Source organism: Rhincodon typus, chromosome 24, assembly GCF_021869965.1.
Source record: "Rhincodon typus isolate 14 chromosome 24, sRhiTyp1.1, whole genome shotgun sequence".
Lineage (NCBI taxonomy): Eukaryota > Metazoa > Chordata > Chondrichthyes > Orectolobiformes > Rhincodontidae > Rhincodon > Rhincodon typus.
In genome coordinates this window covers 30,330,222-30,345,535 of record NC_063355.1, presented here as the reverse complement: position 1 = coordinate 30,345,535, position 15,314 = coordinate 30,330,222, and the positions used below count along the sequence as shown (strand labels likewise).

The 15,314-nt window shown below is 40.6% G+C and overlaps 1 protein-coding gene across 1 annotated transcript in view; it reads left to right on the top strand.

Annotated features, from left to right (window-relative positions):
• Positions 1-15,314, top strand: part of LOC125485994 (tetratricopeptide repeat protein 28-like) — a 144,648-nt gene that overhangs the window by 107,953 nt on the left and 21,381 nt on the right. Inside the window, exon 4 of the mRNA XM_048611729.1 lies at positions 2,716-2,846. Within this exon, the coding sequence (XP_048467686.1) occupies positions 2,716-2,846 (131 nt within the window). The remainder of the gene's footprint in view (positions 1-2,715; positions 2,847-15,314) is intronic.

Below are 15,314 nucleotides of genomic sequence, written 5' to 3'. Positions count from 1 at the left end.
GTTAGAGATTGTAGGGTGCTCAACTTGTTCAACTGGGAAGAAGGTGTAAGACGTTTATGTGTGAATACAATAGTAACTGTCTGTGTGCCAAAAGTGGATAGACAGGAGTCGACGAAGTACCAATAATTGTTGCAAATATTGGGCTGTAAACAGTTGTGCATTAAACTGTGCACTTACTGCGAAGGTAAAAGAACTGGGATCTTGATGATAATCAGCACTTCTACATGGTGACAATCCCATTGATTCATGTTTCCTTAGAGATGGGCTTTGAAGACAGAATTGATTTTAATATAACTTGACAGAGAGAGCAAGTAGCGGCTGAAAGTCTCTATGGTTCACAATGCAGGAATGCAGTAGAAGCTAATGTTCAGATTGAAAAAAACTGAATTCGTAAAGAGTTAAAATGAAGCTGGAAGATTCACCTTGCTTGTGATGAGGCAAAAATTCTTCAGGAGTAAAACTTTACTATGAAAGGCAGTTCTGAGATTAAATGTTTTGGGTGAAGAAATTATAAGAACTAAAGAAAATGCTCAGGAGCTAAGAATCATCTCAGATTGGGTCTGGGAGAATTGAATGTCTGCTTAAAGGATAATATAAAATATATCTGTAAAGTGTGTTTGTTTGTAGGATAAAAGAAAGGTGAATGTTCTGTCTGAAAGTATAAAGTAGTGTTGACAGATGACGGTGCAAAGACAGTGTTTAGTAAATATTACTTTTAGTCTTTGGTAACAGTAAAAGACTTAAAATGTGAAATCTTGACGTTCTATTTTTTAAGCTATTAGCTGGAAGTTTAAATTTCATTCTAAGAATGATCAATCTTGCATTCCACATTAACTGTTAATTGAACGGGAGGTTTTGGAAAAAGAGATTGTGCTTTGATTGGCAAGACAACTGGTATTCCCCAATGATAGAGGAACATAAGAACTAGGATCAGAAGTAGGCGAATCAGTCCCACAAGCCTGTTCCACCATTTAGTATGATTACAGCTGATCTCATCTTGGCCTCACCTCCACTTTCCTGCCCACTCCCCATAAACTTTCAACCCATTATAAATTAAAAATCTATCTACCTTCTCCTTAAACTTGTTCAGTGTCTTGGCGTCCACCAGTGAATTCTGCAGATTCATGACCCTTTGATAGAAGTAATTTCTTCTCATCTCTGTTTTAAATTTGCTACCTCTAAAACTATGGCCTCTCATTCTAGATTGTCCAACAAGAGGAAATGTTCTCTCTATGTGAACTGTTTCAATCCCCTTTAGCATCTTATATATCTCAATTAGATCTCCTCTCATTCTTCTCAGTATCTCAGTTTTTGACCTGTTTTATCTGGGCATTTGATGAAGGATTGCAGTTTTATATCCATGGTTGTAGATGTCACTAACTTATAAGGCACAATAAGTTGTGTAGATGGGAATAGAGAGTAACATAGAGGCAAAGGCAGATTAATTAAGTGGACAAACTATGGCAAACGCAGCTCAGTGTGTGTCAGGCTATCCTTTTAGATTCAAAGAAAGGCTAATATAAATATTTAATTGTAAGAATTATAAACTCTAGCAAAGGGATTTGGGTTTCCAAGACAAATGTATATACAGTTGTATGATATAACAGCAGAAGTAAACCAGTTGTTTCCTTGAACTTGTTCCACTGTTCAATGAGGCCGTGACTGATCTGTTCATGTTTAAAATTCTACATTTTCACTTACCTTTTGATTTTCTTGTCCAACAAGGAAATATCTACTTCTGCCTTAAAAATATGGCCTTGCTTCCACCATCTTCTGAGGCAGCGAGTTCCAAAATGTCATGACCCTCAGACAAAACATTTCCCCTCATTTCTGTTCAAAATGGGCAACTCCTAATTTTAAAACAGTGTCCCCTGGTTCTCACCCACATCATAAACCTCCCTAATGAGTCCACCTTGTCAAGACCATTCAAGATCTTGTGCATTTCCATCACGTCACCCTTCATGCTTCTAAACTCTGGAGAAACAAGCCCAAAGGCATGTTAGCTTTTAACTGAGTGGAGAATGAATAAAAGGAAAAGAGGAGATGCTCAAATTGTATAGAACATTGGTCAGATTTCACAAAAATATTTCATTTACTTCTGACAGTACACCTTAGAAAAGATATTTTGTCTATGAAAGGAGTGCAGCACAGATTCAACAGAATGATACTGAGACCTATGAGTTCAATTATAAGAGCAGATTGCATAAACTTGGGTTTTATTCCCTTCAGATTAGAAAGTTCAGACATTATTTGAATTGGTACTTTCAATCTGATAATGGGATTTACACACACAGAGCCAAAATTTCAGCTTAACCTACAGTTACGCAGTAGCGCATGGTACAATATACATATTGTTAGTAAATAGAGAAGGACAAGAGTTGGCTCAACTTAATTGTGCATCCATGGTCAAATAGATTACTATCTTAACTCTTAAATTATTCACCAAAGTGACTGCTTTAATGAATGTGATGATCACTTAGCTGAAAAGGTACCACATCTACAATTATGAAGGTCAAAAACTGGGGAAAAGCAGTTTCAAAGTATTAATTGTTGATCTTATTTTCTTACGTAGAGTTCAGCTTAACTAAGCAGCTTGAGAAGTGAAAGTTGATCAAGTTAAATATTCATCAATTATTTCTTCAAATCATCCAATCTTTGTTCAAATAATCTACTGTACTTGATCAAAAGAGTTATGTTTTGTTTTCTTTTACTCAGGTGACCATACGGGCGAGTGTCGAGCCCATGGTAATTTGGGTTCGGCATTCTTCTCCAGCGGCAACTACCGAGAGGCCCTAAACAACCACCGTCTCCAGCTAGTGCTGGCCATGAAGCTAAAAGATCGTGAGGTGGGTACTTCACCTAATTCTTTTCTGCAAACAGGTGCAGCGTCACGTAAGTGGATATCAACAGAGCATGGAGTCAACAGGCAACGTAATGTTCTCTCAGTCAGGGAGGTACCTGTTTTAACTCTAGGATTTGGATTGTTGTTGCCTAATAGAGGTGCAACTAGGATCGTAAAAGCTGAGCTTAGCTTTTTGAATGCAGGACGAGTACGTTTCCATTGTCTTGCAGTGAAGACACATTTTTGTATGGCCTTTGGGCGATTTGGGAGGTTTTTTAGATGTAAATTTATATAGGTTTTAGTAAAACATGCACTTCCTGTGGGAAGTTTGCTGGGAGGCAAGAGCATTCTGATAGGTAAGCAATTAATAACTTGACACCTTCAGATGTCACTAATAGATGCTATATTGCAAGCTATTATATTTTTAATTGTGATTCATTTTAGAGACCTGTCCTGCAAAGTTAAGTTGACTGTACATGAACTAGTATTATGTAGTTGTCAAAAGCACTCGACAGTGCTTTTTGTCAAATTTCCATTATGCATTAAAATTTAAAAACAGAAGTCGTGCCAACTGCTACTGTTATGTTTATACTATACTATAAGTTGGCTGACAACATTAGATGTTAAAAGACCCTGCTTTTGAAAGTTGAAAAAATATCTCTGGAACTCTACTTATCTTTATTTATTAACACTTTGTTTTGAAGTCAGAATGGGACGTTGTTCTGTCAGTTTCAGGCCATATAACTAGAATTTTTCGTTGTGACAGCTGTAGCCATTTTTAATGTTTGAAAAGCTAAATATGGCTTCTACTCAACAGGATCCAAAAACTGTTGAAAACTTAGGAATCTATTCTAACCAATTGGGTGTGAATTTTTGTATTTGCAAACCTTATCGGTATTTAAATGAATGACGTTTATTTCATTTGCCCAACATCCTCAGTATTTTGCTTTGCATAGAATTTCTTTTATTTTGGCACTGGAATAGCTATTTTTCCTTTCCGGTAGCAATGATAGTATGTTTGAATTCATGGTTTTATTAGATTTTTAGAGATGTTTTTCCAACGATTTTAAGATAATTCCAACATTGATTGCATGGCTTCCAATGACTGTATAAAACCCATATTGGGTGAATGGCTTTGCAGAATGCAAGCGGGGCATGTAGATTCTGAGGGGACACATGATGGCATGGAGTGGTAGATTGGGATAAAGTAGCATATAGGTGGCATGGACACTCTCAGGGGGCGTAACATAGAGGGTGGAGGGTGAAGTTCAGGAGGCCTTTAAACAATGTTGGAGAACGATATTGGAGAACCAAGATGAACTGTCTAACTGGCTCCCTATGTACTGTGCTGGCTCCCAGTCTTCTCATGCACTCATTGGCAGCCAGCAAAGTAGTCTGTGAACCTGCTGTGCGAAAAGAGAAAAATTCGGGACAACGTAACATGGGGGTTAGGTGAATATTTCAGAAGACACAGAAGTGCGCTGTTCTAATTCTACCAAGTCCACACAAAAATCTGGACCACTGGCGGTTCCCTTCCAACTGTGCCATTAGAAGATTTTTTAAAAGAAAAACCTGCTTTCTAGTTGCAAAATATGCCATCCATTAGCAGGATCTGATCAGTACATGATAAAACATCTCTTCTCCATGATGGTGTATAATGTTTCTAAAGTCTGAACAATCTTCAATATGGAGTATTCTACTAATAATACAAAGGCCACAACTAGTGAAATTGTGTTTGGTAGTGTCCATTGTTTGGGTACTATTTGAGGGCCAGTCATGGACAGAATGGTGTACAGTCTGCAAGTGCACACCTTTGCCTTTGAATGAAGAGCATTTTGCTCACGTCAAGGATTCTACACAATCTAGTTGCTCCCAAACACGTGTGTACCAATAGGCATTCTCCTTGTAATATAGCATGGGTGAGGAATGTGCAGAACAGGCCAATTTGTGAGAAGACCTGGGGGGAGGGGTAAGGGTTCTCAGCTAGAGGATGTTTATTCCCAGGTTACTTAAGGAGCAATACATCAGCCTAAACATTTTTTTCTATTCATTTGTGGGATGTGGGCGTCGCTGGCTGGCCAGCATTTCTTGCCCATCCATAATTGCCCTTGACAAGGTGGTGGTGAGTTGCCGCCTTGAACCACTGCAGTCCACACTGCCCTTAGAGAGGATTTTGACCCAGTGACAGTGAGGGAACGGTGATATATTTCCAAGTCAGAATGGTGAGTGGCAAGAAGGGGAATGTGGAACTGGTGGTGTTCCCGTATGTCTGCTCCCCTTGTCCTTCTGGATGCAAGTGGTCGTGGGTTTGGAAGGTACTATCTGAGGATCTTGGATGAATTCCTGCAGTGCATGTTGTAGATGGTGCACACTGCTGCTACTGAGCGTCGGTGGTGGAGGGAGTGGATACTTGTGGATGTAATGCCAATCAACTGGACGGCTTTGTCCTGGATGGTGTCGAGCTTCTTGAGTGTTGTTGGAGCTACACTCATCCAGGCAAGTGGGGAGTGTTCCATCACACTCCTGACTTGATGGCGGACAGGCTTTGAGGAGTCAGGAGGTGAGTTACATGCCACAGTATTCCTAGCTTCAGGCCTGCTCTCATAGCCACTGTGTTTATGTGGTGAGTCCAGTAAGTTTCTGATCAATGGTAAACCCCAGGATGTTGATAGTGGGGGATTCAGTGATGGTAACACTGTTGAATGACAAGGGACGGTGATTAGATTCTCTCTTGTTGGTGATGGTCATAGCCTGGCATCTGTGTGGCGCGAATGTCACTTATCACTTGTCAGCCCAAGGCTGGATATTGTCCAGATCTTGTTGCATTTGAACACAGACTGCTTCAGTATCTGAGGTGTCATGAATGGTACTGAACATCGTGCAATCATTGATGAACATCCCCACTTCTGACCTTGTAATGGAGGGAAGGTCATTGATGAAGCAGTCCAAGATTGATGGTTTGAGGACACTGAGGAACTCCTGCAGAGATGTCATGGAGCTGAGATGACTGATCTCCAACAACCACGAGCATCTTCCTATGTGTCAGGTATGACTTCAACCACTGGAGAGTTTGCCCCCCTGATGCCCATTGATTCCAGTTTTGCTAGGGATCCTTGATGCTACACTTGGTCAAATGCAGCCTTGATATCAAGGGCTGTCACTCTCCCCTCACTTCTGGAATTCAGCTGTTTTGTCCATGTTTGAACCAAGGTTGTAATGAGGTCAGGAGCTGAGTGGCCCTGGCGGAACCCAAACTGGACGTCACTGAGCAGGTTATTGCTGAGCAGGTGCTGCTTGATAGCACTGTTGCTGACACCTTCCATCACTTTACTGATGATTGAGGGGAGACTGATGGGGCGGTAATTGGCCGGGTTGGATTTGTCCTGCTTTTTGTGTACAAGACATCCTTGGGCAATTTTCCACATTGTCTGGTAGATACCAGTGTTGTAACTGTACCGTTGGAACAGATTGGCGAGGGGAGCTGCAAGTTCTGGAACACAAGCCTTCAGCACTATTGCCAGAATATTGTCAGGGTCTGTAGCCTTTGACCAGTGACCAGTGTCTCCAGCTGTTTCTTGATATCATGTGGAGTGAATCAAATTCGTTGAAGACTGGTATCTGTAATACTGGGGACCATTGGAGGAGGCCAAGATGGATCATCCACTCAGCACTTCTGGCTGAAGATTGCTGCGAATGCTTTAGCCTTATTTTTTGCACTGATGTGCTGGGCTGTTGCATAATTGAGGATAGGAATATTTGTGGAGCCGCCTCCTCCAGTGAGTTGTTTAATTGTCCACCACCATTCACGACTTGATGTGGCAGGACTGCAGAGCTTAGATCTGATCTGTTGGTTGTGGGATCGCTTAGCTCTGTCTATCATTTGCTGCTTTTGCTGTTTGGCGTGCAAGCAGATCTGTTTGGTGGCTTCACCAGGTTGATACCTCATCTTCAGATATACCTGGTGCTGCTCCCGGCATGCCCTCCTGCACTCTCCGTTGAACCAGGGTTGATCCCCTGGCTTGATGGTAATGGTTGAATGGGGGAATATGCTGGGCCACGAGGTTACAGATTGTGCTGGAGTACAATCCTGCTGCTGTTGGTGGCAGCACCTCATGGATGCCCAGTCTTGAGCTGCTAGATCCATGCGAAGTCTTGCCTATTTAGCACATCGATAGTGCCACACAACACGATGGAAGTTATTCTCAATGTGAAGGTGGGTCTTTGTCTCCACAAGGACTGTGCGATGGTCACTCTTACCAATACTGTCATGGACAGATGTAACTGCAGCTGGCAGATTGGTAAGGATGAGGTCAAGTATGTTTTTCCCTCTTGTTGGTTCCCTCACCACCTGCCGCAGACCCGGTCTCGCAGCTATGTCCTTTAGGACCCAACCAGCTCGATCAGTAGTACTGCTGCCGAGCCACTCTTGGTGATATACGTAATCTCCCACCCACAGTACATTTTGTGCCCTTACTATCCTCAGTGCTTCCTCTAACTGTTGTTCAACATGGAGGAGTACTGATTCATCAGCTGAGGGAGGGCGGTATGTGGTAATCAGCAGGAGGTTTCCTTGCCCATGTTTAACCTGAAGCCGTGAGACTTCATGGGGTCCAAAGTCAATGTTGAGGAGTCCGAGAGCAACTCCCTCCCGACTGTGTACAACTGTGTTGTCACCTCTGCTCGGTCTGTCCTGCCGGTGGGACAAGACTAGCTGGTGATGGTGGTATCTGCGACATTGTGAGGTATGATTCTGTTAGTACCACTATGTCAGGCTGTTGCTTAACTCGTCTGTGAAACAGCTGTCCCAATTTTGGCACCAGTCCCTAGATGTTAACGAAGAGGATTTTGCAGGTTTGACGGGGCTGTTTCTGCCCTTGTCTTTTCCAGTGCCTAGGTTGATGCCAGGTGATCCGTCCGATTTCATTTTTTTTGAGACGTTGTAGCAATTGGTACAACTGAGTGGCTTGCTAGGCCATTTCTGAGTCAACCACATTGCTGTGGGTCTGGAGTCACGTGTAGGCTGGACCAGGTGAGGGTAGCAGATTTCCCTGAAGGACATTAGTGAGCTAGATGGGTTCACCAATGATTTCATGGTGATGAGTAGATTCTTAATTCCAGATTTTTAAAAAAATTATTGAATTCAAATTCAAATTCCACCATCTGCCATGGTGGGATTCGAACCCAGGCCCCCAGAACATTAGCTGGGTTTCCGGATTAATAGTCAAGCAATAACACCACTAGGCCATCGCCTACCCCAACCTCCTTAACACTAGCAAGGAACAGTGTGTGCAATGTCTGCACTTACAGAAAAGAAGTCTTGTGCCAGTTAAAACTGCATGTCAGAACAGAGTACAGGTGGCATTGCAAGTGGCATTGTCTTGACTAGAGCTGGATATATTTATAACATCTCGCAGTCTGATATCCACCCACCTATAATGGAGGTCACTGAAATCTCCGTTCAAAGAGGCTAACAACGTTTCAGTCTCTATTACCAAACATCAGCAAATGGGATGAGAACACGGTTTTTCTGGACTTGAGAAATTTTCGGTAATGCCATTTACTCTCCCCATGTTGATTTACAGGTGCCTAATGGCATTCTCTGAATTGAAAGGGATTCCTTTCTTTCAGTGCTCAAGTGCTATTTGACCATTGGCAGCCAATCTTGGAGGTCATGTCAGGCATGCTAGAAACTGTCCTCATACTTTCATTCTGCAGCAATCGGCTGTAGCATTTTCATTTGAGGCAACAAAGCAAAAGATGGCTAATAGGCAACAAGGCTTCCTGTTGATTACGTACCTCGTGAATCCAACTCACACAGGTATCAATGAAAGCCATGATACCAGACCACATGTTTTAGACCAAACCATTGGTGGACAGAAAAGAAAAATTCTTCCACTTCCAGGAGCAGTCTGGAGGATCTCTTTTTAAATCACCTGAACAATACAATATGCGTCCGTAGGTTGCTCCCACAGAGCAAATCGTAGCTTAGTATATCAGTATATTAAAGAAAGCAGGCTACATAATTATGCATGCTTTATGTGCTCAAAATGTCCTTGAACCTCCAAACTTTCAACTCAGAGGCAAAAGTAGTAATGCTGACGTAAGCTGATAACCTTGTTGAATATGCATGCCCTGTCTTATAGTTCCCAGGTTTCAAAGGGTACTAGAGTTTCCTCTGATAGGAAAAGTAACATGTGGCTCAGAATTTGAGGTTGTAATGATGAAGAAACTATCGACGTTCACTATGATTACTCTGTGAAACTGCTGATATTTGCCCAAGCACAGTTAAACATCTAAATCCAGATGTTGCAGTTTGTCATTCCCCATTCATCTATAGATGCAGCTGAAACCCTTACAAACTGAAAATCAGTTTAATTGATACAACACTTTCACTTGCTACACTATTAGATTTACTTTAAAACTATTGAAAAGGTAGCACCCTCTTGAAATATTTGCAACTGGGATTTTAACTTAATATAAATTGAAGATACTCCTGAAGAACCCCTCCGGTTGTGAACAACTGATTTTCATTCTCGAACAACAAACCATGTAGACTATAGCAGCTGAAGAAAGCACCGTCTCAAAGGCAATTAGAGGTGGACCATAAATATGCTTATATTCCATGACTGAATAAATTATGTAATTACCAGTTAGTGCATGTAATATGTATCATTCTCTCTTGCCAAACATCAGCAAGTGGAGTGAGCACATTTTGTTGAGAATTGCATGCTTTTCTGTAGTTTGCTGGTCAATAAAACACAAATAATTTGTAGGAAAAGGCATGTTCTGATTTTTTTTCCTCCATCTGAATTTGAGAAAAGTCATTTGATGGTTTATAATAGATACAAGAAACAAAAATCATGAGAAAAATATTGCTAAATAAATAAAACATTCAGAGTCGTAATAAGCATAAACTTAGTCAAATATGGTCTGTAATGTTGAATCTAATATTTCTTGTATGTAGACTTGTTAATGCTGTCTTTGGATTAATGCCACTGTAATGAGGGAGAAACAATTGAAACAGAGTTTCCCCGGAAAAAGACGGATCTCTCCAGAATATCCTAATTCAGGACAACATTATTGATTTAATAACTCAAAATTTTAAATTTCTTATGAATGCATTGATGCTCCTCAAATTTATGAGATTTGTGAAGATGCACTTCAGCAGGAAAGGTACAGTTCCCCTGTTTTTACTGTTTATCAAGAATGTTCAGTCAGATAGCATGTTTCATACAATTGGTAATCAATGGACCAGCCTGACTAAATGTGGAGGTGTAAGGTTCATTCTGTGTAACTGCTTTCCATTATTACAAATTGAATTTCACCTTGCAGTGGTGTATAAGGTTCTAATATATTAGATTCTGGTAAATTCATAATTGCTTCACTGAATTTTCTTCTTCTCACTTTATTTTCTGACTGTCATTATATTTTATGAAGTCCAGAAGGCCAGTAGTCTATTCCCAGTCCTATTTCACTGCTGAATTCACAAACTTTTGAAAATTTGGCCATTAATTTCTCTTTTCCCCATGTCTTTGACAAACTAACTTGTTTAGATCTCAGCAAATGAGAATCTTTCAAGTGCGCACTATCATGATTATTAATTGCCATGCTACGTTTCTATAATCCTAACACACTGAAATATTAACACACTGTGCCATGATGTTGCACACCTTATAGTAGATTTATACATCTGGAATTCGTGTGACTTTGGCATTCTTGTTGCAAATACAATTCGCATTCAGAACATCAATGTTTGAGTGGCACCATGGTAGCTAGTGGAATTTAAACCCAATTAATTAGAAAAAAACTGGGACTGAAAGCAAGCCTCAGCAATAGTGATCTTGAAACTATGATTGATTGTTGTAAAAACACGTCTCATTCACTAGTCATCTTTTGGGAAGGAAATCTCCTGGCTTTACCTGGTCTGGCCCCCAGTGGCTCCAAATTTTACAACAATGTGGTTTACTTTTAACTGCCCTCTGAAAAATCCCAATAAGCTATTGCTCAAGAGCAATTAGAAATGGATTACAAATGACCTTGCCAGCAATCCTATCAAAGTACAAAAAAGTACAACTTTTAACCAACCAGACTTCATGTGGTTGTTGACAGGATTTGATTTTGGTGAGTAGGGGCTGGTCTTTCTACCTCTCTTTAGCAGCATCATTACAATGTGCAAGACTGTTTCAAGACTCTGACCCAGGAAATGGTGTCTCTCTTGGTAAAACAGGACAGAATTCAGTTGTCAGGAAATTAGATATAATTACTACAAAAAATATAAAACTGCAAAACAACTAATTCTTGTACCAAAGACTTTAGTGCTTTAAATTGGAAGGTGTGCTTTGTCTGCCACGTGAATTAGACTAACTGCAGGAAATCAATTTAGACTTCCTGGTGACATCATCTGTGCACCAAACTTCCTTGAAAATACACTGTCAAATGCCAAATTATTATTGTTGGAGTCTGTCCTTAGCTGCTAGCAAAGTTGGTTTACGTTGGATAACACATAAGGATGCAAATTCATATTTTGGGTTGAACCTAATACTCCCCGGTGATGAGGTCATACATTTGTAGGTTGTTCCTGAATAGAATTCTCTTTATTTAGAGAAATATTAAAACTCACAAAGGGAATATTTGGTTAGTATCACTTGAAACTAATTAAGACACGAGGTTCAGTGATCATGTGATTGTAAGAAGGACTGGGTTGTATCTCAGATTGTTATAAGTGCCAGTAAAAGAACATTTTGGCTCAACTTACAGCTGTTCATTATCAGGTCAGGAAGTGATATTATAGCTGTATATATGTTGTAGCTCATGATGCTTCCTCAGGATTTGTGACATTTTTAGGAAGGTCTCAATGGAGTACATTAGAGCTGTAATGGAAGGTGTGTACATATGAATTTTCACCATAACTGTAAAAATGTGAGGATCACTCAGCATGCACAATAGGACAAGACTGATGTGGGTGCATGGCAATGTTGATTGTATCGTATTGCATTAATGTTATACCTTAGTTCAGAAAAAAAAGTTGTGTTCACATTTTACTTTGACATTCTTCTTGAGAAATAGGTGAATTACTAGTGATAGCTCCCTAAATCATCTGACCTTTACCTGATAAGTTCCATGAAATTAAATGAAAAATGGAATCCTGACCTATTTTATAGTTCTTTCCTGTTCCTAAAGACAACCTATTATTTGGCTAGCATTTCATTCTGAAACATAAGGTTTGAAAATTACTCTCCAGTAGAACACAGTAAAATTGATATTTACAAAGTTTCATAAAACTGGGAAAAGGTGTATATTTGATCATGGTAACTGTGAGCAGTAATTACCTAATTTTTCTTCCTTGCGACACAGTAACTCTATCTGGCCAATTCCTCAGATGGTTTGGACTCAAATTGGAAGCAAGGTGTCACACTTTTAAAGTGTGTAAAATTGGTGACTGCAGCCAATAATTTAGAGAAAAACAGGTTTGCAGAAAAGTGAGTAAATGGCAAATTAAATGCAGCACTGTGGAGTTTAATGCGGTGTATTTTGATAGAAGGAATAAACAGGCCTGTGTTTAAATGTATTAAAAGAAAACTATTTAGGATAGTAGATTATTGAAAGTAGCAAAACAAATTGATTTTAAAAGATACTTAAATTTTTATCGCGCCTTTCATGATCTCAGGATTTTCCTGCTTCAGCACCAACATGTTTGGAGGCACAGGAACATAACAATTTCTCTGCCCCTACACACACTGCAATTATAACCTAGGTGGAGGACAGCATAATGCAGCTGCCCATCAGACCAATGTGCTTCTTAATTGTGGGAAATTAACGCTCACTCAAGGACCTTATTGTGCTGCAATTTAAAGCGAAACAGCTGACCCATCAAATTTCCATGTGCCTCCTTATCTGGCTGCCTGGGGCTATGAGAGACCTCTCTCCTCTCCACCCGCTTCCCCCCCCACCCACCCACCTCACCCCATCATCAGCAGGAAGCCCCTTCCCAGGTTATCCTCCACTAATGGCCACTCCAATCTTGACCCTTGAACCTTTCCCAACCCCCAAATACTTAGAATGTTCTGATCCATCAGACATTCCTCTTTGTCACCAGAGCGTAATACTAGCAGTGGCCATTCTCAACTCATGATGCTTCTGGTAAGTGCCAGTCTTGTACTGGTCAGTAGCTCTCTCTGGCTGCTCTCCCTGTCGTTGATGAGCAGAAGTCCAGCCTCTAGCCTATTAAATGGCTATGAGGCAGCCATTCTTCCTCTGTCAGGCTCTCATGTACATTTTAGCTATTCTAGAGGCCATGTGACGTAGATTCCAGCCCATTGTCACTGTTGTATTATTGGAAATATGGCACCTATTTATATGCAAGAAGCTTCCACAAATATCAGTGTGGTAATGTTAATGTTTTTTTGTGGTGTGTATTAAAGGCTAACTATTGGTTAGGTCATTGGGGTTAGGTCCCCTATTCTTTTTCAAAATAGTGCCATGGGATCAATTATGACTACCTTAGAGGAGAGATAGAGGGTCAGTCTAACATCTGGTTCTGAATACAGCACCTCCAACATTGCATCACTCCCTCAGCACTGCACTGGAATATCAGCCTGGATGTTTGCACTCACTGTTATGAAATAGAACTTGAATCCACACCCTTCTTATTCAGGAACAAGAATACTACCATCTGAGGCATGGCTGACATGGTGTTAAGGCCTTAAAGAGCATAAACAAAATATTGTGTTTAAGTGCTAGAGAAACAAATAAAAAAGCAGGTAGGTAACGTTAAAATCTTGCCAAGTCTTGGTTACACAGTTCTTGGAGTGCTGTGAGCAGTTCCAGATTACAGGAAGGATATTGAACTACTGGGAAAAATGCAAGAAGATTTACAAGGATGTAGCAGAATGGAGAACATGTAACTATAAAGAAAAATTGAGAAGTTTGGGAATCCTGGCTTTGGAAACAGATTAAGGGGAGATATGGCACAGAACTTAAAAGTTATGCAGCGGATCAGTAGGGTAGATGTGGAGAAATGTGTTCCACATGTGGATGAATGAAAATACCAAAGTCTCTGGTGGATTAGATAAAAAATTTACGAGGCATTTATTTACATAGTCGTAAGATAGTGAGATTTCTGCTGCACTGACTGGTTGTAGCACATTACATTAATATTTAAGAGTGCTTGATACAGGAGCCAGACAGAACTAGAGATCTTTGGGAAGAGGTATGTCATGGTGAAGGAGGCTAGTGTCTACTTGAACTTACTCTAATACTGTCTCCAGGCTGGATATTTCTAATCAACCTGTTCAGACATGTTAGACCTCAATGTCCAGAGGTAGGGACACTACAACAAGAGCCCCAGTTCCTAATGTTGTCTCTTCTTATCTTTAATATCTAGAAGAACTTTCATGCCCAACTGATTATTTGCTTCCCCCCACCAAATCACCCATGTTACGTTTTACCTACAATCTACCGCCACTAAATCAGCTATGTTTCCAATTAACAGGTTTAGCTGCAGTGTAATGACAGCAAAGGTGAGGGAGGGGATAGAATCAGAATGGAGTTGGAGGGGGAGATAAGGAACTCCACCCTGCTCTAGTGCCCACCCCTGTCTAAAGGCATCAAGAGTGTTGGTAGACATCGCTCTCCAAAGACACTGAGGCACAAACGTAGCCACAGAAGAACGGAAGACAGTCAGGATCTATGACCCCCCTCATGAGCTGTGGCCTGAACCTGTTAATGGCTACTTTGGCCAAGCCCAGGAGCAGGACCATAAGGAGATCCTCTGTGATTTACCTACATCTTTTCACACTGGATGGCCCAAAGATCAGGAGTGTAGTAATGAAGTGCAACTGAAAGAAAAACAAAAGAAAAAACAAAAGATTTTTCAAATTAATATAAATGAGGTGCCTAATACTGTCTCAGCTCAGGTGGCTAATTCAGTCCAGCTGAACGATAGAACTGGGTACATAGGATTCAGTATCCTACCAACTAATGCATGCACCTATTGGACAAGGTCACAACATCTCATGCGTTAAAATGCTTTGCAAGACGTCTGGACGAGTATTTTTTCATGTTCATCTCTTTGTATTAATAACAAACCGTGGTAACTTGACTGTGCTAGAAGACAAATCATTGCAATTTCACTACTCAAACAATAATCGGTATTGGAGGAATTTTGCTTCCTGTTTTGGTGACAACTGAAGAAGGAATAGTAATGGCTCCAATAAAACTAGACAACAGAGAAGAGCTTAAACAAACTGTCAAAATATACCCCGAATCAGCATTTTTTGTACACTAAGCAGATTAGTGATAACCAATGCAAACTTGTGTCAACCTGCACTGGGATTCGAACAATCTGTGCATCACTTGCACATACAGTATGGTGTTAATCACTGCTAATCACAGCACTTTCCAATGTCACACCGGTGTCATATTGCTGACTGTGCACCACTGTAGCTCAGACCTGGAAACTCTGGACTGGCCT